Raw genomic sequence first — 27750 nt, 5'->3', positions numbered from 1 at the left:
GCTTGGGGCTGGTTGAGGCTCTGGTGGGTAGGTGGGTTCAGACCGAAGGGACTACGGGTCGGCGTTGGGCTCAGTGGACTCGAACAAAGGACTCTCGGGCAGGGACTCGGCACAGCGTTTTCTGACGGGTAGCTGAGCGGCCGATCGCGGCTTTTCCGCCAACCAGTGCTGTCGCCGCGTGGTCCCAGTCGGTTTCTCCTTGGTTCCCCACGGCCAGCGCCGCGGTGGGGGGCCCGGCGCAGCGGCACCTGCTGCTGAGGGAACCCCGTGGCCCGCCCAGGTGCTCATGATGGGGCTGATCTTCGCTAAACTGTGGAGCCTCTTCTGTAACCAAGGTGAGAAGGATGGAGCTGCGCAACGGCTCGAATCCGAGGCAGAGGGTCTAGCCCCCGAAGGGGACAGCCGAGGGGAGACAGGTTTCTAGGTGGACACAAACGTTCTGAGATTCAGAGAAGTGACTTAGTCGAGGAGGCGGGTAGAAACTCACTATTTTAGGCTGGAAGAAGGTGCAACATGATGGTTGGGAGAAATGGAATGTCAGAAGAGGGGGCATTTGGTGTCCCTGGATCCAAACCAAGAATTTGGGGATTTTAGCGAAGGAAAGCGGAAAGCACCTAATGATACCCGGAGGCACTTGGAGGGCCTTTTCCATCTCTATTAAGCATCCTAAGTCTTGCCCCAGGATAAGTGTCCACCCAGAAAGCAATCAACTTTTTTTTTTTTTAATTACTAATGTTTTTTTGTTTTGCGCCCTGCTCTTTAAGCCAGTGCGCCTTCACGTTCTCTCTGATTTCGCCTGCTTTCCAGGACTCGGGAATGAGTTGTCCTATTGAGATACACCGGTTTCTGGAAATCTTCGTCCTAAACCCTTTATTCCTTTCTTCGATGTTGGAAAACGAAATGCTTTTGTTTCTATGTAGGATATTGCGTATCCGTAATTAGTCTAGAACTGGTTCAGAGACGTCTAAAAGTTGCAAGTCCAAAGGGCCAAGAAGTTGTAAAACCTGTTCTGAGTCAGAGTGAATGAGATGTGATGGCTTCTGAAGAGAGAAAATACCCAGACAGAAAGGGCCGGGAATAGGTAAAGTTTTAGTCATTCTTTTAACGGAGTGTTTTCTCAGAAACTGAAACCAGTTTTAAAACTCAAATAGTTTCATTTTGCATTTAATACCCGGGCGTAATAAAAGCCAGTGTTTTATGATGATACCAATTTTTTACTGCTAATGCGGTATTTTTTCTCTGGATTTAAGAAGTTATGAACAGAATGAAATGGTTTTAGTCACTTGTTCCGTAGGTCGATAAGAATACTAAAATAGCCTTTTTCAAGGTTACAAGTTAATAAAGATAGATATATGCATACGCATATACACGTATACGCATATACATGTATACGCATATACATGTGTGTGTATAAACGAAATTACTGCAGATAGCACTTATCAAGTGATTTCAAAGTGGCCAGAGTTTAACTCCATATAGATATTATCCATAAATTTAATACATTTTTTCAGTAGTTTATATTTTCTAATCCTTGTTACATGAATTTACTATGTAAAGCAGCTTTTTAAGACATGTTTAAAAGTATAAAGATTAATAATCACCTGCTTATCTTTTCCCATAGTTTAAGAAATAAAACATTACCAAAGTCGTTGGTTCTCCCTGTGTAACTTGTCCCATTCCCTTTTCTCTCCTCTCTGTTTTATTACTGTTGTTTGTCTTTTTGTTTTTTTTTTTTTAGTCTTTCTTAATCAGACTAGAAGGGAATGAAGGATGTAGAGGGAAAATTCGGCAGATGATGAAAGACATTCATGGGCTACTTTTGTAGTCACATAATTGTTTAGTCCTCGTAAATCCCCATTACTGTTTAGAATTTTTCTTTCCCTTTAACTTCCTTGTTGAAAATTTAGAACTACATAGTGGTTATTCTGTCATTTTATTCCCATTTATTCATGCAACTAACATTTAGTCATAGGCCATAACCCAGTCATCAGAGTTAGGCCTAGCAGACGGCAAAGGTTAAAATACAGAAAAGTTACATAGTTACTTGCTCTCAAAGTACTCAAGAATCAGTAAATGAGACAGATTGGGGAAAAAAAGATGCAGCATGGTAAATTATTTCACAGGTATGTATAAAAGCATGGTGATGGTCAACAAGAAGGAAGTGATTGATTTTTTCTCAGGTGGTTCCTGGAAGACTTTACAAAAAAAGGTATACTTGAACTTTAGCGGTAAGTAGGTGTTTACAAGGCATGCTATGTTATTCTAGGCAGAAGGACTAATACGCAAATGGGAGAGGAATGAAATAGTTTGGTGCATTGAGGGAAGCTGAAAATAGTTTAGTTTGGCTGTATTTTAGTTTGCCTGTGGGGGAGTCAGAGGAGATGAGGTTGGAGAGGTAGCTAGGAGAACCAGATCACAGAGGGCCTTGTGTGTAGACTAAGACGTTGAACTGCAAGCCATGGGAGCCGAGCCATTAGAGTTTGGTCATGTATGTTGTTTTTAAAGCAGGGGAATAATGTGATCAGATTGATACTTTAGTCCTGTATTTTTACTTTCGATATGTATCACCTGACAATCTCAGCATTTTCCATTTTTACCACTGTGACACATCTAATCCAGTGATACTCAAATCACTCAGTCTTGGTCACATAGTATGCCCAGTGCCCCACCTCAGATCAGTTAAATCAGAATGGGGTGGAGCGCCCTGGGCATCAATGCCAAGATGACTCAAATGTACAGGCAGAGTTGACAATGGCTTATATTACCTTAAATACTCCTTTCCCTTATCTTTCTTCCAACATTTTTTCCCTGTAGTATTTTAGAGCACCAAGCATCTTCTCATAAATTTGATACCTTTCTGGGAATAAGTATACTAAAGCATGTATCGTCTAAATAAAGCTGTTACAAACTACGTTCTTAGTCTCTGTGATTATGTATTGCTTGATTTTAAGCTAGAAGACTGATTACTTCAATGCACTTATCAATTGAAGGAAATAATTTCAAATCTGATTATCTTTGCAGACATTATTGTATATATCTTTGTGTTTGTTTATGTGTGTTGTACAGGCATACCTCAGAGATACTGTGGGTTCGGTTCCAGACTACCAAAATAAAGCGAATATTGCAATAAAGCAAGTCACACAATTTCTTTTGGTTTCCCAGTGCATATAAACGTTATGTTTAGGCTATACTGCAGTCTATTAAATGTGCAATAGCGTTATGTCTAAAAAACAATGTACATATCTTAATTTAAAAATACTTTATTGCTAAAAATTGCTGTCATCTGATAGCACAGGGTTGCCACAAACCTTCAATTTGTAAAAAACGAAATATCTGCGAAGTGCAATAAAATGAGGTTATGCCTATATAAAATACATACGTGTATATCTATCTTTAGATTCACCTCAGAAGTTGAGCGTTCCTTTTTTTTAAACTTCTTTTTAAACTTTCACAGACCTTGGTCTTTTTCTGTCAGTTATTTCTTGTTTTATCCAGAATTAAGAATGAATGGAATATGATTTTTTTTTTTTTTTTTTTTAAATTTTTTTTTTTTTTTTTTAATTTTATAGCTACTTTATTTATTTATTTATTTATTTTTGGCTGTGTTGGGTCTTCGGTTCGTGCGAGGGCTTTCTCTGGTTACGGCAAGTGGGGGCCACTCTTCATCGCGGTGCGGGGACCGCTCTTCATCGCGGTGCGCGGGCCTTTCACTATCGCGGCCCCTCCCGTTGCGGGGCACAGGCTCCAGACGCGCAGGCTCAGTAGCTGTGGCTCACGGGCCCAGCCGCTCCGCGGCATGTGGGATCTTCCCAGACCAGGGCTCGAACCCGTGTCCCCTGCATTAGCAGGCAGATTCTCAACCACTGCGCCACCAGGGAAGCCCTGGAATATGATTTTAATTGTAGTTCATTTTCAGAACCAAAAACAATGACATTTTAACTTAATTTCATTATCTCATTATTTCTTTCTCATTGGTGAATTTCATGGTATCATTTTGAGCACTGATATCCAATTTGTATGTCATCGTTATTGTTCTTCACTTCTGATGGCTTACATCTGATGTCTCCTGTTAGTATTCTGCTCTTAATTCTGTTCTTTTTGCTAGTTTCAAACACACCAAACTTAAACTTACCACTGTCTGCTCCCCGTTTTCCAGAACCCGCTTTATTCATACCTTCAAATGGTTCAGACTTCTGATCAAATGTCACTCCTCAGAGAGCCCTTTCCTTCCTTGACCACTCTTACCTCCCCAACATTCAGTCTCTATGTCTTAACCCTTTGTTTTTCTGAGTAACGTTTATCACTACCTGTAATCATATAAGTTTATTTGTTTACTTATTGTCTGTTTCAATAGAAATAAACTCTTTGAGGCATGAACTTTGTCTTATTCGCTGTTATATCCCCAATACAAAAGCTTTTGTTCAATTTTTTGTTTTGTTTTTCAAACATAAAAATTTTATATCGAAGTAACACATATTCTTTTTAAAAAGTTATATAATGCTAAAGTCTGAAAATGATGTGTGTTTGTCAGATCTCTTTAATCTCTTAACTTTTTTCCCAACATATACTTCCACATTTCTGGATAATATACGTATGTGGAAATTTTAAACATTGTAATTTTTTTTTTAAGAATTGAGATATAATCAACATATAACATATTTTTTATCCCAGTATAGTATTTTGGCTTAATCCACACTCTATCTTTTCATTTTTGTGACTATAAAGTTTTGTTACTACTGAGCCACAATGTGCTGTAATTATGTTTCCCTTTTTTCTACAGCTTTTTTCCCCCTAGAGTACATAATCATATCTCATTGCCTTAGTTTTCTTTGTACATTTGGCTAAGTCATTTCGTGCCATCCAAAAGCTCTCTGTACAGTTTCCACACATCACACCTATCAGATGATTTATCCTTCCTACCCGCCCCCTCAGTATTCCATCCTGCTCCAAATTGGACCTGTTTTTCCTCTGTGCCTGCCACACAGCTGTTCTGGACTTGTCTTTGCTATCATTCTAGGAATTTCCTTTGCTTTTCTGTTTTATTAGAACTTACGTTTTTCTTGCTTTACCCTTACTTTGATGAAGTACATCCTTCAGAAATTTCCTGCAAAGTTGCCCAAAGTGGTCATTTTTTTTGTGATTCCAAATATCTGAAGATATATTGGTCTGTCCTCACTTCTGATTTATAATTGGGCTGGATATAGTTAAGTTGAAAACGCTTCTTTCAGAATTTTGAAGGTACTGTCATTGTCCTCCAGCTTCCAGTGTTGTTAAGACCAGTATCATTCTTTTCTGATTTTTTCCCTCTCTTTGTAGTAGATATTAGAATTTTCCATTTATTCCTGATATTTTTAAATTTGAAAGAGGTGTGCCTTATTGTGTCTTCATTCATTGGACCTTTTCAACACAAAGTTGCACCTTTTTCCATTGTAGGAATTCTTTCCTTCCTTCATCCCTCCCTCCCTCCCTCCCTTCCTTCCTTTCTTAAATTTAGGATTTCTTCCTCTACTTTTCTGGAAATCTTATTGGTCATATGGCACTAAATTGATTGTCAATTATCCTTTTCCATTTTTCTGGTTCTTTTTTTTTGAGTTCTGGGATATTTCCTTTGTCTTCCAATCCTATTGACTATTTTCGGCTATCATAATTCTAATTTATAAAAACTTTATTTGCTAAGTTTTTTTATTCTTGTGGCGTTACTTCATAATGCTGTCTTCTAAGTGTCTTAGTTTTTTTTTTTTTTTCTGTTTCTATTTATTTTTATATTAGCCCTTCACACTGGAAGCTTTCCCCATAGATCTGTTATAAGTAATTCCATGCATGAATATACCACAGTTGTCTATTCATTTGCATCATGATGAGTTATAATATTGTGAAACTGTTAGATTGTTTTCTAAAGTGGTTATACCATTTTTATACTTTCACCAGCAACATTTGAGGCTTCGTTGCCAGTATTTTAATTTTAGCTATTCTGTTGGATGTGTACTGTTATTATCTCATTTTGGTTTTAATTTGCATTTCTGTGATGATTTTGGGGTGTTAAACACTTCTTCATGTGCTAATTGGCCATTTGTATATCTTCCTTTGAAAAATGTTCAAATCCTTTGCCAGTTTTTTTTTTTTTTGGGGTCAAAAAAGTTATTCTTTATAATTATTTCTATATCCCAGAATTGAGTCTTTTGTCAGATATGTTTTGTGAATATACCCCCGTCCCCACCCCCAGCCTGCAGCTTCCCTATTCATTTTATTAATGGCGATTTTTGCTGAGTGGAAGTTTTTGGTTTTGGTGAAGTCTAATTTCTCTATATATTATTATTTTTTTTAATGGCTGTTACTTTCTGTGTCCTGTTCCTTTCACCTAGAAGCTTTAGCTTTTATGCTTAGGTCTGTGAGCCATCTCAGATTATTTTGAGGTTATGATGTGAATAGGGGTTGGGCTTCATTATCTTTTTACACGGATATCTGCTTGTCCCAGTATAATTTACTGAAGACTTTTCTTTACCAGTGAATTACTTTGGAGTTTTTGTTGAAACTCAGATGATTCTTACCTCTAGACTTTCTCTTCTCTTGCAGTGACTTCACGGTAAATTTTAAAGGTGGTGTCAGTCCCATCTTTGTTTTGTTAAATCTTTTCAAAGAAAAGGTTTTAATTTTCTCTATTGTTTCTCTGTTTTCTAATTTACTAATTCTTGTTGTTTATTTCTTTCCATCTGCTTACTTTGAGTTTGCTTTACTCCCCTCCCCCCACCTTCTTAAGGGTTAACTGGGTGTCATTGTTTTTCTTTCTTTTTCCTTTCATATATAAACATCATTGTTTTTGTTTCTTTTTCCTTTCATATATAAACAGCTGTAAATGTTCCTCTTAAGTACTGCCTTAGCTTTATTCCATAGATTTTCATATATTGTATTTCATTCAGTTGGAAACATTTCAAAAATTTTTTCTTTTTGATTTCTTCTTTGAACTATGGCTTATTTATGAGTGTTGTTATAGTTTCCACATATTTGTTTTTCTTGATAGATTATTTTTGGTTCCAAATTTAATTCCATTGTGGTCAGAAACACGCTCTGTAAGCTTTCCTTTCTTTTTCCCCCCCAAATTTATTGAGACTTTCTATAGTTCATCTAAATGGTCTGTTTTGGTGCATATACCATTTGCGCTTGAAAAGAATGTGCATTCTGCATTTGTCTGCAATGTTCTATAAATGTTTATTAGGTTAAGGTGGTTGTTAATTTTGTTTAGATATTTTATATCTTTATGTGTATCTCTTATAGAGAGCGTATGTTGGGATCTTGTTTATTTTGTCTGGTGTGAAATTCTCTCCCTTTTAATTGGAATGTTTATCCAATTTATTAGTGTGTTTAGATTTATGGCATGGTGAAATGTTAAGGTATACTGTTTTATCATTTGTTTTCTGTTTGTCCCATCTGTGTTTGTTTTGTTATTACTCTATTCTTCCTTTCCCACTTTCTTTTGGGTTGACTGTTAATTTTTTTAAGAATTCTATTTTAATTTATTTATTGACTTTTTAAGCAATTCCTTTTCACATTATTTTTATGGTTCTTCTAGGGATCGCAACATGAGTTCTTACCTTTTTGCAGTCTACTTAGAGTTAATAATGTAACACTTGTAAAGTGTAAGAACCTTGAGACTGTATATGTAGTTGGATACTCTCTTCCCTTGTCATTTATAACCATACAGCTTACATGCTATTTGTATTGTATCTACATATGTTATAAACTGCACAATACAGTGTTATAATTTTTGCCATAGACAATCACATGTTCTTTAAAGTTTTAAGAGAGGGTAAAATTTTCTCTTATATTTACCCACATTACTATTTTTCATGTTTTGAATTTCCGTCTTGTGAATTTCCTTTCAAGCTGAAGAACTCTACCATTTTTGTAGTGTGGTTTTGCAGGTAAATGAATTCTCTTAGTTTTCTTTTATCTGAAAATGTCTTTTTTTCCCTTCATTCCTGAAGTGTATTTTTGCTGAAAATAGCATCTTGGGTTGATTTTTTTTTTTTTTTTTAACTTCATAGGCCTGTAATTTCTTTATCTGTAAAATATGCAAGGTGGCCCAGGTCAGTAGTTTTATGCATTTTTGGAGACCTGGGTTCCTCAAAGTTGCCATATAGGTAACACATTTGTTGATGAAGAAGTGGGAGAGAAGGAGTAGATCTCACGTTCTGCAGTCTCTTCTCAGCTATGATATGTTATGATTCTATAATTAGTATAGAATTAGTATAGAATAATATAAGACAGAGTTTTTTATAGCTCTCCTTTTTCTTTCTTTTTGTTCTTTCCAAGAGGCAGACTGCTCCTCGTTGCTGTCCAGGCCTTCAGGTCTCAGGTTGTGACATCATATCCTCTGACATTTTACTACCTACCTATTGCAATAATGCAAACTTATTTTCTGTAAATGCAATATTTCAAATTTTAAGTCACCAGATTTGGCATAGGGCATTTTTATTTGTTTAGTTATATAGCTGTCTACATACTCAGTTCACATAGGGCTTGTTCTCATTATATAACAATTTTAGTGCAGGTATTATGTATCTAGAAGGTAGCAATCCCTATTTCATGATATTTGGGTGGCTATCTTATATCTCAAAATTAAAAGTTAGTCATTTTGTCATACATTTTAACAATATCCAATTTTAACATGATAAAATAAATGTTAACATATTATTTCACAGTTTATTAACACTGCCAATATTTAGTGCTTCTCTAATGCTTTTCTCATGTTAGTCTGTTTTCATTGTAAAACTACAAATTCTATTTGTTTGGTATCTGTACTAAAACTACAAACTGAGTTTATAAAAGAATTTTTTTAATTGGGTAAAGGGAGAAACTTTTTTTTCTTCTACTTATTTTTTTTGAAGTTCCTTTTTCATCATTTTTCTTGTTAGCCATTTAACCTGTATTTGTCTACAAGCAAGTGAGCTTACTAATTTTCTTTGAAGCTTCATCCTGTATAGTATTTATGTCTTTATGCCTTCCCTAAAAAAAAAAAAAGAAAAGAAAAGTAAAGCCAGCTTTTAAGGAAATCCAAGAGACTAAACACCAAAGCCAAGCCAATAGAGAAACTTATGTGTAAACACTTGGTCAAAATTAAACAAAAGCTCTGTGATGGGACCTTTTCCTTCATTTGATGTAAATAAACTTGCTTTGTGTTGGGCTCTGGAGATGCATCGTTAGTAACACTGGAAATACTCTTCTCACACCTTTGTTGTGAGGAGAGGTGCAGCTTGGTCTCCTGGAAGAGATTTCTCGTGAAATAAGATGCCCAAAGTGACCATCTCCTGGTTTGCAGACATACTTTTAAAACATTTGGATTCCTTATAACTGATTCTTACGGTAATGCTTAACCCAAAATTATTCAGCTATCCACAAATCGTCTTAAATTGTACACACCCCGTCCCCAACACACACATTCCTACCCCTAAGCATGGTCAGCCTATTACTCTAACATCATATTTTTTTTCATAATGTTATTGGAAAACATTGGGAAAAAGTAAATTTTCTATAATTACATTTGTGAAGTCCGTTTTAAATAAAGAATTTAGTATTACCCATGTTATAGTTTGCCCTCTTTAAGGTTAACTGAGAAATAACTGTTTCAATCCATCAACTAAATATTTTGTTTTCATGGAGAGTAATTTGAAGAGTTGGAAGTTAAGAATATATGGCTTACATATACATATTGAGGAGCAGTTGAAGTTGTAAAAGTATACAATTGTATAATTTTCTCCTCATAACTTTAGAAATTTCAATTTTAGTGAAATGGAAATCTCTGCTTCCTGCTCTGTAAATAAAAATGATGTTAAAACGTTTCATGTTCTTCTCAGTGGCAGCAATTCACAATTTGACCTTTGGCATAAAGGCTTTCTCACCTTAATTTGAGACTGACTTGAACCATAACTGATATATTTTGAAAGTTTTTTTTTAACCTATTAGATAAATACATAATAAACCATCTTTGCACATCTGCTTTAGTTAATTATGACAGGCAAAGGAAATTGTTTTTATCAAAGCTACTCTATAGGAAATCACTCTGACAGTTACATAGCTTAGTTGATCTTTTGTGTTTCAGTACATAAAATAAGATTTGTATATGGCCTGTTGATTATGCCCAACCAGAAAGACAGCAGTACAGAACAAGCACCCCTGTGTCATGTTTTTCAAGCGTGAGGGCCCCCTTTTAACATCAAGTAATATGCACTACTGTGTGATCGTAGTTATGCTTTTGGTATGTATTGATGTGAAAATTTGATAGAGCACTGTGATTCAATGATACCTTCAAGAAACTTTATACTTGATTAATCTAGACACCACTTGGGGACATTTAAAGCAACATATTAATTTTATTTTCAATAAAAGAATATGTGTCACTTTCCATATTTTTCTCATTGTTCCTTGGATAGGTAAAAACTTTACTAACATTTGTGAACTGAATGAAGTCTTTGGTCACTGACATACTCAAGTAGCCGCTAAGTACAACAGAGGCATTTGAAAAAAGAAGGAAGAATTACAGTTGTGCATAGAGTACAAACAGCTTTTATTTTGTACTTGGTTTTTTAGTAAATGCTCTTTGAACTTGATTTTACTCTTATTGTATAGATAATGTTAAAGACATTTTTCAAAGAAAAGATTTAAAATAAACTTCTGGTTATTTCATGCTTTTAAGCACTTAGCTGTTCCTTTATTGTTAATGGTGCTTTTTTATATAAACTCAGTTTTAACATCAGAAGATGGGTCTCAGTTTACCTGAAGGATAGATATACATACCTTCATCATAAGACAGAGTTGAAATTTTGTGTTTTGTCTTAACCCCTAACTTTCCTATCAATGAGGAGGAAAAGTCACCTTAAAAAACCTTAAGTTAATCAAACATTTGAAACTTTAATGAAATTCATACTCTATCTACATTCAGGGTTTGTCATTCCTGACTTAGTTTAAACTGGGGACCAATCTTTCAAAATGATGCATTATTTATGAGTTTTACCATCACAGGCCTTCAGTACTGTGATCATCATTATAATACAAATGTGAAGCCAGGGGCAGGCATGTTTGAAAATGGCCCTGGTGTTCACTTGAGTTCAACAATGATGGTACTATCTGGTACTATCTTGCCATTCCCTCCTCCCAGCAGGAGTATCTGCACCCAGGTTGAGATTACCTTTATACTAGTGGCTTCCTTCTCAAGCCGCTGGGACCACGTGGTCTCCAGATCCTGGATAGGTGGAGTTTCCAGCTGTCACCAAAATTTCACCAAAATTTAGAATGTTTGTTCCTCCACTGATAAGAGTGCTCTCATTCTTACACTGTAAGGGACAGAAACAGGGCAACACTTCGATTGGCTCCATTAGAAATTAGGGGTTACAAATCAAAAGAGTCAGAAAGAGAATGATAGTGAGTTATAATAAGCAAACAAGTTTTATTTCTTTTTTTACAAAGTAGCGCCTGCCATAGTGAAAATAGCCCTTCCAGAGGACCATGTCATTTGTCCTGCATTAGTATAGACAGTGCCTACAGCATGCAGGTCATGAGAAGATAGAAAGATGGTTTGTCATATAAGAACTTGTCTGTGAACTATGGCTCCTCTTTTTGACTGATGCAATATTGATACTTTAGGAATATCAGCTGATATTTGATCAGATGTATAATCAGAATTTTGATACTCATTAGAGGTTAACAAGAGCAGCAGGGATCTGGTATGAAATGTGTCAAATTCACTACAAATCAGTTGATTATGTGCAGAGGTTCTTATGGTGACTTCCTTGCATACCCTGCTGAGTTTCACGTGTAACTTTTTAAGCATTCTGTCCTGGGGAAGAGGAAACTTCAATGTATTCTGTATAGTTTAAAATCTAGAAAAGATGACCTCTGAGTTCTAAGGACGTTTCAAAATATCTACCAAGTAACAGAATAATTAGATGGGCCTTAAAAATCCTTATGAAAGAAATGATACTTTTAGCCCATGGCACCAGAGGGAACTGAAGAGGTTTTGTTGTATACAGAGAGTGGAAAGAGTATCTGCTCAAAAGAGTTATAAAACCCAGACTGAAAAAGCCTTGAAGACTAAGTAATTGCTTATTTATCTGTAAATTAATGGAAGGAATGAAAACTGGTTGAAATTGTGTGTCTTATTATTGACAGGGAAAGCTCTTTAGTTTTATGTTTTCAATTGTATTTTAAAGTGAAAAGAAAAAATCTTGGTACATGTAGGTTGGAAAACATCTGGCTGTAAAAACAACTTGATAAAAAGCTAATCTGATTGGTAGAGAGGGCAAGCAGGTGTGTAAAACACTTTTTTTTTTTACTTACATTTTAAGTCATAATGTCTCGTCAAGTTTAGTATTTGGGTTTTCCCCCCCAAACTCAGCAAAAGTGACAGAGTTCTCTTGTGCCTCCCTCTTAGCCATCTCCCTCATTCTTTTATAAGAGAGAACATCATAATAGATTGCCTCACGTAAGGCAAGTAGCCTTGACTTTATTTCTGGTATCTTATTCCAGGAATAAACATCCAGTGAATGATTCTCATTAGAGAGCTAACTAATAATCATTGTTGAAAGCATGTAATTGAAGTATGCAGCAGTGTTAAATGCTTATGGTTTGCTTTCTTTTTGTAGAACACAAAGTAATTATAGTGGGACTGGATAACGCAGGGAAAACCACCATTCTTTATCAATTGTAAGTATGGGTGTTTATTTAAACAGTTTTTATTATTTTTGTTATTGGAGCTAATTTTGTATCATTAATAAGAATGAGATACCATTATAATATAATGGGAAAACTTAAACACATGGTTTTGTGTTTTACCAAACACAAAATTTATTAAAAAGTGAGTAAGGTAAACTGCTGTATGTTTGCTACAGTCAAAAACATTCATCTTTTTCCAGCCTTGAAAGAAAGAATTAATATTAAACTAAAAATAAATGAAGCACACATTCTAGTGCTGGAAGGAAGGAATAAAGTACATTTCGCTAAGTTCTTCCCCCTCTGAAGTCCATGTAAATAGATTGATATCGATCTAGGAAGCTATTGCTACTCTCCTGACTAATAGTTCTGGAATTCTTTAACATACCCAGACTTGTCAAATCAAAAGAAATGAAGATCGCCCCTGAAAATATTGCTTTGGTAGCTTGCAACAGGGAGAGGCTTAAGACTTTCAGAGAAATACATTAATACTTTAAGGAAATTTTTTAACAGCCACTTGTCAGACAACCTCCCATTATCCTTTCAGTGCCAATGAAATGATCCTTGTTAAACAGTGGAAATGGATCTGTGTCCCAGGCATTTAACAAATAGTTATAAAATACAGTGCTCCACTGCGTGCTTCTTATCTCTTCCCACCTCATCTTAAGTACATCAGCTGACAGCTCTCCAGAAATACTTCAATTAAGCAGTACTTAATGTTTTTTTGAGCTACTCTGCTAAAAAGCCACGAACTTATGGCTTGTTGTTTCAGAGTTGAATAACTACTTGTTTTTCTTTAAAACATTCATTCATTGGCCATTATGTAATTTAATATTGACACAGCCTTTGGACATTAGAAATAAACATTTCAGAAACCTGTCATTGTTGAAATAATTTTGCACACAGCTTCAAAAATACATATATTAAACCCAAATGAGAGTTGCAAGCTTCTTCCAACATAGTACTGACATGTTATAGGCAAATATGTATTTGTTGAATGAATTAATGCTTAACCAATGATTATGATAATACATGTGATATGAGCATCAGTGTTCTAAATAAATTTTCATTTGCCCATAGACTGTAGTTTTGGTTAATAGGCATGCACTGATTTTTATGGTTGAGCCAAGTGTCTTTTCTCACATAGAGAGTCTTTAAAATGATAGCCTACTATTCAGTGGTTACTACTCTGCAAGTGTTGATGACACAGTCACCTGGAAACTTGCTCTTTCAGGATGGGGGATTGGTTCTGCTCTAACTGATAACAGGGCATGGGGTTATTGGCATTTTGGCCACGAAAATGCAAACTCACACCACACAGTTCCCTTCTATCCAGATCAAGCCTGTAGTTTATTCCATTAAAAGAACAAAAAAACTGCCTTTCTTCAGGAGTTGTTCTTTGTCTAGGTATTTGTTTGCACAAATGTTCTCCAAGGTTCTAGTCTTGTTGCTAGTGATTACCATCGTTCGTGCAGGTAAGGAAGATTGATTCGTATAAAAATAGAGATAAAACATGCTTCAGTTTCTCAAGATTTACAAAAGAGTTTTTATGGTGTCTTTTAACAGCTTAATGAATGAAGTGGTTCATACATCTCCAACCATAGGAAGCAATGTTGAAGAAATAGTTGTGAAGAACACTCATTTTCTTATGTGGGATATTGGTGGTCAAGAGTCACTGCGATCATCCTGGAACACGTATTACTCAAACACAGAGGTATACTAAAGTTACTTCCGAATTTGAATGAAAAGAACTAAGGGGTAAACCCAGAAGATAGATAGGCTGTACATAAGGCATATTGACAGCTCCCTTTTAATAAGATCGTTTTTTGTAAGGAATTTGAGGTTTTCAAATAAAAGAAAAAAGGCAAGTCAGAAGAGTAATGGGAGCTATTATTAGTGGAGTGCTTACTGTTGTCAGGCTTTCTCAATTCATCCTCAGGGCAACACTATAATCTCTCCATTGTTGGAGAAAGCGGACACTAAGATAAATTATATAACTTTTCCCAACTTTATAAGAGGCCCTAGTTAGTTAGAGGAGGAATAAAATATTTTAAGAATAATTTAATATAGGATTTTCAAATAACATGAATTGCACATTCAAATTTTTGGTGAGATTATAATTAAAAAGCAAATGATTTGCAAGCCATCCCCCTAGCATTCTCTGTCACTTATTTTCATCATTGGAGTCAACCTGGGGAACAAATCTGGAATATCTTCTATATCTGTTTTTATTTCTTCTCAGATTTTTTTTTTAAACCATGCAGTGCTATTGAGAGAGGTTTATCTTCAGGAATACTAATGCACAATTGCATCTATAATTTTTCTTTTCAAAGAGGTACACCAAACCAATTACTTTTTCTATAATGAAACCTCTTAAAACTTGGTTTTTTTTTTTTTGAGGGGGATTGCAGAGGAGGTGGAAGTGTTGATGCAAGGAATTTTTGGTGAATAAGTTGCCTTTTAAAATAAAAAACATGTATTCCTCTAGATTTATATTGTAATAGCCTACGTGTATGTGTGTATATATTCCAGTGCAGTGTATGACTGGTCAAACCAGATGGCATATCGTAGATAATCAGCAGCTGTGGCAGCACTTAACTTTTTTTCTATTTGCGGGGGAGGATAGGTTGGTAAGCTAATATTTATGGTTATAGGTTAGTTTAATACATATTTCTACAGTAAAATAACGTTCTGAAACTAAAATGTGTTAGAGAGTGAGGGAAGAACAACATTTTAGCATAACTGTTGTTATTTTTCAGAGCTCAGAATTAACCCCAAGTGTGAAAAGAGCAGTTATCTTTGGTGAATAGGTCAAAGTTGGTTCTAACTGATCCATGTATATTGATAGCATTACTAAATGGTAGTTTTTTGAAATTATCAACACTCTAGAAGATTTCACATGGGTCCAGAAAGACATACATTGTTAGTGACGCCATTTATATGAAATGTTCTTATAAACTATTTCTACAAGAATATCAAAATTACTACAAAGATCCTTTGCCCTTTCATGTAGCACACCAGCATGGCACACAGCATTTGCAGTCTTAGATTCCAGGTAGGGATCTTATCTATGTGGTGTTTCTCCGACCACTTTGTTCACCCTTCTTATCTTGCTTCTTAAATTCTTTGCATGGAGGCAGCATCCAAAAGCTGAAATGTCTCCCTTTTAATACAGCAAGTTACAGTTGTTGACTAATTTCTGACACCTTCCTCTCATTAACTTAGAGTTACTTCCCCATATTCTGTCTCTTCTGACTTTGCCATGTTTCTTATATTTATCCCCTCTATTTTCTTTCCTTTTATCTCTTTCTAAGCCCTTGATAGTTTATATTCAGGTTACTCTAGTTGTCTCTTTCCCTAATTGTAAAGTCATTTGAACAATCTGATTCTACCCTTCCTGTCTGTTTATTTTACTCACTCCTCTTCTATAACCCTCAAAACCACTTAATCTCATTTCTTAACTTTTTCTTCTGCATAAAATTTTCAATTTAGGGGCCCTTTCTCACTGTATCTTCTTATTTTTCTTATCAAAGATGCTTTATTTTGAATGTGTAACACACCTTTTTTCATTTACACCATTACCAATAGCTTTCTCCTGTTCTCTTTGCACTCTTCTTTAATTTCACCTGCATCTTCTTTAGAGTATTATTAACAACCAAGTATATATATATTTCTATTTAGCACATTTTTCTTGCCTTTTTATTGTTGATATTTTATGTAATAAAAATGTCTTATTCATTAGTTGTTTTAAAAATGTGTTTCTCTTTTTCTTTGAAACTAACTTCTTTCTAATAGGCAGGAGACTGTCTTAAATAATTATTGTTTGCTTGAATGACTACAGAGTACTTTTAAGTTTTAGTGAAAGAATAAATTACTGTGACTTTCTTTTTAAAAATTACTTTTTTTACCTGCATTTTAAAATAAATCTTAGTACATATTAGGGCATATTGTATATTCAAACATCACCTTTTCCAGCATGGTTTTTATTTGTTGAAGTTTTGAGTTATTTTTCTTATTAACATTTGGATTTTACTGCTTGATGTGATTCAGTATAATATAAACTCTTTATGATGAAAAAGCAGTGGACCATTTTATACTGATGATGTTGTCATAATAGAAAGTACTTCTAGCACTTAGTTTTGCAGAAAACTTCAACATCCTATTTAATTTTCTTTCTTTTTACTTGTCTTCTAGTTCATCATTCTTGTGGTTGACAGCATTGACAGGGAACGACTAGCTATTACGAAAGAAGAATTATACAGAATGTTGGCTCACGAGGTAAATTTTGAAAAGCAAACGTAAAACAAATGGAGTAAGATATCTGTACACTGGTTTAGCTTTTTCACAAAGATTAATGTCCTCTGCTGTTGATTATTTCATCATTAACAAAGTTTTATATATCAAATTGATTAAAGTCATGAAGTCAAAAATTTGTAATACTTTTTCAAACTTAAGAAAACCCAACACATTAATTTGGAGACTAATACCATTACTGAAAATATTTTTCTAAGTTAGAACTACTTAGTCATACCTTTAAAAGTCTGATAAATTGAGGCAAGAGAAAGGAAAATTTAAGGTTTTTTTCCTCCCTACAGTTTATAATAACTGAAAATTCTTTTGTGAATAATTTGGGATCATTTAATTCTAAATAGTTCATATATATGAAAGACTTAGATAATAAAACACATTCATGCACCCACTAGTCAACATAAGGTATTAATTATCTTATGAGACCTCTTCAGTCTGATTTCCTTCCCTTGTCTCTCAGAGAATGCTAAAAGAATTCCACCATCCTAAAAGTAGTGATTATTATTCCTGTGCGTGTTTTTATATTTTTACTACATTTTTATGTACTTGTCAATTCTACAGAATATTATATTTCATGTTCATAAAACTTTGTATGATGGTATTGTGTGTGTGTGTTTGTGTGTGTAGTCTTTTTGTAACTTTGTTTTGGAGGGTTTTTGCACAACACAGTGATTTATCCATGGTAGTACGTACAACTTCAGTTCATTCCTTTTAACAACTACATAGTATTTCACTGTAAGAAGATACCACACTTGATCTGTTCTTCTATTAATGAACATTTAAGTTACTTCTAATGTTTTGATAGTATAAACAATTCTACAGTGAACATTAATCACTGAGCTTAGGTTGTACAAAGACTTTAAGTAGTAAGTATTGCCCAGCCCTTACCTTCAGTACTCTCCTTTAAATTTTGGAGAAATTCTGTAGTATTTGGCAGTGTATACTGTATTTGCCTATTAGAATATTGCTCGTATAGTTTTAAGTCATTATTTCAGATTCAGGTTTATTTTACTTTTAGTTTGACCCATTTGGCCCAATAGTAGAAAAATAATTTTTAATATCTAGTTTATATTAATCTGTCTTTGTTAGAGTAAATCATTAAATCATGGTTATTTGAGGTCATTTATTTTTATTTCAACAAAATTTTTATATTACATAGTAGTTCCTGATTATTTTAAAGTAGAGAGATTTCATTATAATTGTTCAGTAGGGCATATTTTATCCTCCTGCTTCATTACTTTAATTTGAATTGTGATATTTCACATATTAGAAATATTTCATGTTGATTGCAGGATTTACGGAAAGCTGCAGTCCTTATCTTCGCCAATAAACAGGATATGAAAGGGTGTATGACAGCAGCTGAAATCTCTAAATACCTCACCCTCAGTTCAATTAAGGATCATCCATGGCACATTCAGTCCTGCTGTGCTTTAACAGGAGAAGGGTAAGTACTCATCAGTGTGAGCGGAGGTATGACTTCTTTCAAATTTCTTGCAACTTTTTTCGGCCAACTTGCTTTCTTCTTTGAATCCTGTTCCATTTTTGTTCTTAAAGATAGATTTTATATTGTGTCTCAGGCTTACAAGGTTGGAATAATTTTAGTCAATTACTATTGTTAAATTACAATTTAACAAAGTTACTGACAAATTTTTTGTAACGTTTAGTGTAAATGGAATGTTTCACCAAAAAAGGGCAAGAACAAACTTTTGAATTAAGTTTTCACAATCTAGATTTTCAGTTGTTGTTCATTTCTTGCTTTTATCATTCACTAACTGGGAAAAAACTGTAATGTCACCTGAATGAAAGAGGAAGCTTCAAAAAAATTTCACGTTTTCTGCAAGGGCTTAATTAAGCCTAAACTCCCAGCTTTCCACAAGAGTGCATCTTCTTTATTATCAGGAGTCATTTTGGGAGGCATGCTTCTAAACAACAAACATTTAAGATAAATGCCATTCTAATGTATTCCTCCTTTCCTAAGAATTTGAGTTTGGACATAGTAGGCCAAGGAGAACCCAGTGTGTTATATATGGTTTACCCAGTTTATTTCTAGGAACTTATTTATCTCCAAATCAAACTGACCTTCTCATTATTTCTCATACTAGAAATAGCTTGTAATGTAATAGCTGTATGTTGACTTTTTTGACCTGTACTTTTAAGACTAGGCCATAAGCACTCCATTCTTTAGCATTTAGGAGAGTAGGGTGAAATTCCTGCCATCTTTCTATTAGTGGTTTCAGTTTAGTTAATTTTTTAAAATTTTTCATAAATAAGCATTTATTTATTAATAAATCTTAATATTAAACATAAATACTCAGTGCTAGCGCTGGGTTCTGGGATCATCAAAATGAATAAGATCTCATCTGTATTCACAGTCTGATGAATTCACAGTCTGATGGTTCAAAAAAGGGAAACATTACAATAGCCAAGACATGGAAACAACCTAAATGTCCATCGACAGATGCATGGACAAAGAAGATGTGGTACATAGTACTCAGCCATTAAAAAGAATGGAATAGTACTCAGCCATTAAAAAGAATGAAATAATGCCCTTTGTAGCAACATGGATGGACCTAGAGATTATCATACTAAGAGAAGTAAGTCAGACAGAGAAAGACAAATATCATATGATATCACTAATATGTGGAATCTAAAATACAATACAAATCAACATATCTACAAAACAAAAATAGACTCAGATATAGAGAACAGACTTATGGCTGCCAAGGTTGGGGGGAGGGGAGGGAATGAGAGTTTGGGATTAGCAGAGGCAAACATATATATAGGATGGATATATATAGGATGGATAAACGACAAGGTCCTATTGTATAGCACAGGGAACTATTATATATTCAATATTCTGTGACAGACCATGGTGGAAAAGAATATGAAAAAATTTATATATATGTATATATCTGGGTCACTTTGCTGTACGGAAGAAAGTAACACAACATTGTAAATCAGCTATACTTCAGTAAAATTAAAATTTAAAAAAAAGGGGAATCAGGCCAGACAGAGAAGTGTCAGTGTAAAAATGTATACTGCATCCAAATATTGGTGCCTCCATCTTCTGGCCATGGAATGGCTGTAGCTCTTCGCACAAGTTTCCAAGGAGGAGGACCAGGGAGGCGGCATCACATCAGGATCAGCAGAGGCCTGATCTGGGCAAGGTGGCTGCAGCGTGGGAGACCCCCGGCTGGTCACTCAGCCACGCGGCCACCATTTTCTCCCGCATCCATTCACCAAGCCACCAAGCACGCAGTGCGACATCTGCCATTCCAGGCGCACCTCGCCGCTGGGAGCAGAGACCCCCGAACCCTGAGCCCCCAGTTTAGTTAATCTTAAGGCGGGGGTGGGATAGTTATAGTCTTAATGGCAAAACCCCCAAAGCTGTATCTTCAAGATGAGACTAAAGCAGTTTCCCACAAATCTCAACTGATTAGTACCATTTTGTTTATATAATCTTACACTTAAAAAGTCTACTTATTATAGTGTTACCTGAATGTTGGCAGTTAAATGTATGAATAATTACTGTAGTACCAACTTTTGCGTAAGACTTGAAAATAATAAGTATGCTTTCAATTTTTAAGTATAAAGTTTTTCATTTTGAAAATACCTTTGTCTTTTGTTTCAGGTTATGCCAAGGTCTAGAGTGGATGACCTCCCGGATTGGTGTGAGATAACTTTTTGCTCGAAAGAGACTCTCTATTTATTCTGTGACATGAACATTTTTCCTAGTACCTTTGGCTGCTAAGGCAGCAGCATGTTTAATTTATAACAACACAAACCTCTATGAGCAACACTTGAATCAAGTGCAGCTGAACTGGAACATAAAAGATTTTTTCTTAACTTTTTTTTTAATGCACTAATCTTCAGTTGGATGAACATAATGTATAACTATTTTCAGCAACAGAATTCTTCTGACTGCTTATTCTAATTATTCAACGACTGCCTTGTAAGAAATGTTTATCATATGTTTAATGTTTTCTGAAGTATTGTAATAACTTTAATGACCAGTTTCTTTCATTTCTTGACTGCCCCCTCCCCCCACCAGATAATTACTGGCTTGACAGACTAGTAGTGGAAATTATCAGGTACTGTTTGCAAACTTACCCAGCACTAAATATTTGCTGCCTCTGTAAACTACTTATCATTTGGACAGAACTTATTGTATATGAGAAAGAAATATGCCTAGAAGATATATATATAAGGGGGAGGATGAAACATCATGAGAACTGCCTTTAAATGAGTTAATGTCCCCCACATTATTGCAAGTCATGGAATAACTTTAAGTTTCTATTAGCATGGAAATTAAGTAGGCTATTTATCTAAAAGAATTAAGTTCACTTTTCTGCCTGCAGCACAGGATTAGTTTTGATTAAAAACTAATCAAAATAAAATACTTATTTCAAAGCCCAACTTTGATAGTAAATATTTTGAATAAATCTGGTATTTTTAAGAATGTCACATTATTCAATGCATATATAACAATCGGAAGTTACTAAAGCATACCAGCACTAAAATTAAAACAAGACACTTGGAATATATTTTACTATCAATTACAAACAACTTTATTATCAGCAAAAATTTCAACTATTCCATTTGCAAGGGGCACCACATCTGCTTTGGGCAATAGCTAAAGCAGGAATACAAGCAGTTCATTTTATTTCTTAGAATTTGAAATTGTATCTATTACAGCATTTCTACCACCAGCAGTATATTACTTAAAAAACCATATGGCTTTCCTTGAATTTGTTTGAGGTTGTAGTGTAATACGCTTGAAACAACTGACATTTGTATAATTATGCCTCATGTTCTAAAATCTTTTGCTGGATAATAGGAAACTGCTGAATTTAATCATGGCTTTTAGAATCTTACTGTGAGACTCAAGTTTAATACACTAACAACTTAAGAATTTTTTAAACAGTTAAAAACTCATAATCTAGCAAAAGTATACTTATTGGATAGCATTAAAACATTTTCAAGGCAGTCGTCTAATATGAACAATAATCTAAATAGTGCATACCTTAAGAGGGAGGACAGGTATTGTAATTTTGATCCTCTATTTCAAATGTGTGATTTTGCTATTATGAAAGGGATAAAACACATACATAGAGAATACTACTTTATTTTTACAGTATTTTTCTTTCATCTGGGTCAAAAATAGGATTCAGTGTTCATAAGAACATCAGTACCTGTTCAAAAGTAATACTTTAATTTTAATATTTTTTATCATAAGTTGGTTTAAATTTTGCTGTTTTCAGTTATACGTGATTTATTATATTTAGTCTAATTAATTTAGTTGAATGTGGTAGCATTTTTCTGATTTCTGTTTAGTGGTAGCACACCCTGGAACTGGAAATGACCAGAGGAAAGCTTTCTGGGCTTTGGGAAGCAGTTGTTCATTAACCTTGTTCTGAACCTTTTTCTTAGTGATTCTATACCAGGTAGAGGATAAATTTTGTTTTTAATATAATGCATAATCAAGAACATGAGAGAAAAGCAGACATGAATCAATATGGATGCTTTGTGGTGTGTATGTGGTGGTGGGGCAGGAGAAATTATGATAGCACACTTTGCCAGAATTTCTATCTTGGTTGTATAGTTTAGCCATGAATACTGAGGATAATTCTCTGAATTCTGTCCTGAGAAAAATCATATTTAATATTCCTGTATTTGTTGTTATGAAATCTTTCTTGTATCTAATAAGATTGGCTGGCTCCATTTTCTTCTGTCAAATTATATGGTTATTTTTTTATATTACCGCATCAGCATTATATTGAAAGTGTTAATAGTTGATTGTATTTTGTCAAACTACTAGTATAAACTCAAGTTTTCAATTTGATTTTTAAAATACAATTTATTTTATTTTCTAAATCCTTTTTGAAAAACAGTTTGTTTTTGGATTAGAAATAATTTATGTTAGCTGTGTGTTGAAGATGAAATCAACATCCAACTAGGTTTTATGCCAACGATTGGGAAAAGTTCGTTAGAAAATTCATGTAAGACTTTTTAAAAGTATTTCATAGGTTCTCATTAGATATTTCCTCTTACAGTAATATGAAAACTGATTACCCTTTACTCCAAGAGAATATTTTGACTCAAGCACGTATCTAACACTAAAGCATTGATTCTGACATTTATTGAAAATCAACCAACTATAAGATATTGTCTGATGAAAAATGTAAATTTGTGATTAGTGCCTTTATTCATATTTTGAGATAAGTTCTCAATTTTGTATTATACCTGTTCTTTAGAAGTCATATTAGCAGGTAATTAATTTAACAATGAAATAGTTTGGCTTTCACCCTCCCCAATCAATCCCTCAATTGCCTAGCGAAGTTTCTAATAAGTGGTGGAAAGCAGGGGATCCACCCATGTTACTTTCGGGAGATTATTCTACATTTTGTTTTTAATTTGAAGATAAAGAAACTAAATTTTAACAAACCTTTTGTTATAACTAAAATGTAACTGCTACCCTTGTAAGTTCAAGGCATTTTTCTTAATTTTGAACATGTTGCATTCTTCATATTTAAACCCATCTTTCTTATTGAAGCCCATCTGAGAACTCTTTTAGAATTAATAAGCCCTTTTATATGGGAACATACTGCATATTTTGTATTGTTAGTGTAATTTAATTCCTTAAAATTTGAAATAATATATCTATAATCTATTGAATAACACGATTAAATACAAAGTTTTGCTTTTAGGTTCTTTGGTAGTATGCTTAAAGGTATAATTTTATTCTATATTCATTAGAGGAATGATAATAAATTGAAATTTCATTGTTAAAAATCATTTTTAAAATGGATGCTACTTCTGTAGCTGTAGTCATTTTGATTAAGCATAAATTAACTTTCATTATCTATAGCATAAAGAGAAAATAATTATTTTCCTATGGAAACAGTGAGTGATATACGCAGTGCTGTAAACATTATTCTCTAAAGAGTTATGGGGAGTCACAAGGCAAAGAAAATTTTAAAACAATAAAAGCTTTATTTTTAAAAAAATATTTTTGATGTAGTATCCTAGGACAAATTATAAATGGAATTGTCTCTGACTAGCACTCATTTAATTCTTAACTATGTAAAACAATACCAGTAGAAAAATGTACTGGTATCATACCTAGAATAGATGAATTCCATTGACATTTATCTTTGAAGACCAACTTAATGAACCTAACTTTTCATCTATGGCTTTGGATCCAAAACATTTCATATCTAGTTCCCTTCTAAAGGATCTTTTATATTTTGTCAGGGTAAAGTCACTTCAAGATACAGCATGATGACTTGTATCTAGTGGAATATTGTGCTGGCTATCTAAAGAAGTAGGTTTGAATCTTAATTTGGCTGTGACCTGTTTTACCTTAGACAATTACTATCGTTCATGGCCTTCCTACTATTTTTCCCATACTGAGGAACTTAAACTAGAGCACCAACACATCTTTTGGCTTTAAAATCCTGAACCTTTATACACTACTACTAAAAACTAAAAAACAAACACAAAAAACAAAAAAAACAAACCAAATGAGGGAAAGACATGTAATATGAAATTACGTTTATTTTTATCTATTATTTGATTCCCACCTCATTATCATTTCATTTAGTATATGAATACAATCAAATAAGAAAACAAAGCATCAACTAGTAACTGCTACTCCACTTAAATTGAGCTAATAGTTACTGACAATGCAAATAAGAAAATAAGCCATATTGCTAAGAAGATGATATTTAATCTACGTATAAAACACCAGTGTATATTGGAAATACTCTCTTCTAGAAAATATCTTGCTTATTTTCCTGGCTTTTACTAACTGGATGCAAGTGGTTAGTTTGTTCAGAGTTTACTGGCTTTAGAGGCTGCCCCAAGCTCCAGTTCTGTTTGACTTTCCAGTACTGAAAAGGATAGTGCAGTGAGGATGTCAATATTTTACAAATGTCTGTATAAATCTGAAAGTAGTTTATATTCAAGGTTAGTGTTTTCAGTAATGTCTCATCCTTATTCATTTAGCATTATTGTGACGACTGAAATCTAAAAGCCAGTTTCCCAAAAAGTATTTTTTAAGAGTTTCAGGTAACCAGAGCTAAATAGAGAAGGCCAATAAAAAAAATCTTTTTTCAGCTACTTTGTTTTAAATTTGAAGTAGAAAAAATATTGTGTTCCACAGACCTAAAATCAGCTTTAAATGTATAAGGTCTAGTGAAATGTTTGGGAAATGTTAATTGGAGGTTTAGAGGCATACCTAGAAACAAAAGTCAGAGAACTTGAGAGTAAAGATTAATATGAGATAAAAAATCTTCAATAGAAAATTTGAATGAAAACACTGAATTGCCCCCATTCAAGGACTTAAAATTACTAGAAAATTAAGTATTTTACTATAGAACTGGATGGCCTATATTATTTTTAATGTGACCAAAGGACTGAAGACTGATCAGGTTTCTAGAATTTGGGAGTGTAGTCAGAGAGTGGCACCTTTTGCATTTTTATAAACCAGTAATCTACCTTCTTCCCTAGAAATGGAGAAATAATAAAATGTGCTGTGCATATCTTTTGGAATAGAAAACAAAATTCTAGAAGAATGGAAATGTTCTCTTGCACAAACTTGTAAATTTTTAATTAAAAAATTACCTCATTTTTCAGTCCATAAGGTGCTTTGCTCCAGTCTGTGGGATGTTGCACAATCCCATAAAAATCCCCTTCACCCAAACTGTATTTGAAATATGCAAAATTCACAACTAAGGGATAGCATTCCTTGGAGATTTTGTTTTCTTTTACTCTTGTTTACCACTAGCAGGGCTAACATGGTGTAGCAGATCCACATACTGTCTTCATTAAAGCACATGGGCAAGTGCATAGTCAATATTTAATCAGTTTAATTAAAATCAAGTAAGGGAAAGGAAAAACTCTAAAATTTGATTGATTTTATTATACTGTGAATATATTTCCATCAGTGTTGGTAAGATATCAAATGACTATCAGTTGGTGTTGGTTATGTTTATAATTTATTTGCATATTTTAGCCCTTTTCATAAGAGACTATAATCATTTTAATCTTCTTACATTTTCCTTCAGGAAATGCAGGGATTCTACAGCCCCTATTTTGTTCTCTTGGAGTAAACTGTTCAGTGTAGTTATGAAAACTTTTCATTTTGACTTTTTTAAAAAGTTGAGCTGCTATTTCATTAAAAGTGTGAAATAAAATGACGGTTATGATATTTCCAATTATGTAATAGTTATAAATTTTACCCTATTCATCTATTGTACAGAGCATGGTTAAAAAAACAAAAACTAAAACTAAAAGCAGTTACAGCCTTGCTCTTGCGATTGTTCTATCAGAACATAATGATTATAATTACACATTGCCATCTTAATATAAATTGGTGCTTTAGAGCATTAAAGAGGAAACAGCAGGCCCTATATACTTCTTGCCTCAGAATGTAAAACTACATTAAAGTGTCTATTTATATTTATGTTCATTTCTTAAGGTTTAAATACAAATTATTGTTATCCATCAAGCTTCAGGCTTTCTGCAAACACTGTAACAATATCTTAGCTAATCAGCTTGGTCAAATGAAGATGGTGTTAATAAGGCCAAAATTATGAATTGGATCTCTCTGGGGGCCCCCTGGTATCGTAGAGAGGAAAAAAATGTCTTTCAGAGCCACAAACTGTGCTTCTTAAGCCCAACCAAACAACTGAGATGTGTGCTGTTGGTTCAATATATAAGCATTAATAAAATTAAAAGAACAAACAAATTAATGCATTCACATCATCACTTCTTGAAAGTGGTTCAAAGCACGTTCTTCTAATGGTGGGTTGTTGAAAAGACATGTTTTAAATTTTTAATAACTTTATTACTGTCATAAAATGCTTCTATATGTTAAGTTTAGGTTACTGGTACTCATAATTTTTTACTTCTGCAATTATGCTGTAATGAGTTGCTTGCATGCCTACTTACCCAAGTGAAAGGATGCTGTTTGCTCTGGAATGTTCATCTTTTAGACAGGTTTTGGCTCATTTGCAGTCATGGTGCAATACAGTGTAACATTCATTTGTTTTCAGTCAACAGTTTTATTTTTGTCATAATAAATAATTACTTTTCCAATATGACGTGAACCGTGTTTTTTTTTTAAGATAAAATTTGTTTTAACAATCTTGCTGCAAGTGATAGAAACTCACCTAGGCAAACAAAGAGAGGAATTTTTATGATTAAGAATGAGGTGGGACTTCCATGGTGGCGCAATGGTTAACAATCCGCCTGCCAGTGCAGGGGACATGGGTTCGAGCCCTGATCTGGGAAGAGCCACATGCCGCGGAGCAACTAAGCCCATGCGCCACCACTACTGAGCCTGTGCTCTAGAGCCCACAAGCCACAACTACTGAGCCCACGTGCTGCAACTACTGAAGCCCGTGTGCCTAGAGCCCGTGCTCCTCAACAAGAGAAGCCACCACAACGAGAAGCCCGTGTGCTGCAATGAAGAGTAGCCCCTATGTTCGGTTGGAAGCACAGGTAGCAATCTGAACTCTGGATCGGCATGTGAGGGGGAGTGGGTGTTGAAGGTTTTTGGTACAGCCTGTAAGCTGTGGGATCTGATGCTATATCCAAGTAAATAGTGTCAGAATTGAGTTAAATTATAGGACATCAAATCAGTGTCTACTGAGAAGTGGAGAATTGCTTGGTGGTGTTGGAAAAAAACACAATGGAGTATGTACTCCATTGACAGATAATTGGGATAATCTACAC

At 34.2% G+C, this 27750-nt stretch overlaps 1 protein-coding gene across 1 annotated transcript; it reads left to right on the top strand.

Annotated features, from left to right (window-relative positions):
- Positions 1 to 27116, top strand: ARL5B (ADP ribosylation factor like GTPase 5B). Its single transcript, XM_007189856.2, has 6 exons — positions 1 to 335; positions 12636 to 12696; positions 14269 to 14416; positions 16897 to 16980; positions 18303 to 18454; positions 20642 to 27116. The coding sequence occupies exons 1-6, from the start codon at positions 287 to 289 to the stop codon at positions 20688 to 20690; spliced, it is 543 nt and encodes a 180-aa protein (XP_007189918.1). The 5' UTR covers positions 1 to 286; the 3' UTR covers positions 20691 to 27116.
- Positions 27117 to 27750: the final 634 nt, after the last annotated feature.

Source organism: Balaenoptera acutorostrata, chromosome 3, assembly GCF_949987535.1.
Source record: "Balaenoptera acutorostrata chromosome 3, mBalAcu1.1, whole genome shotgun sequence".
NCBI lineage: Eukaryota > Metazoa > Chordata > Mammalia > Artiodactyla > Balaenopteridae > Balaenoptera > Balaenoptera acutorostrata.
Note: the sequence above shows the minus strand (reverse complement) of the source record. Positions and strands in the feature narration are given on the sequence as shown.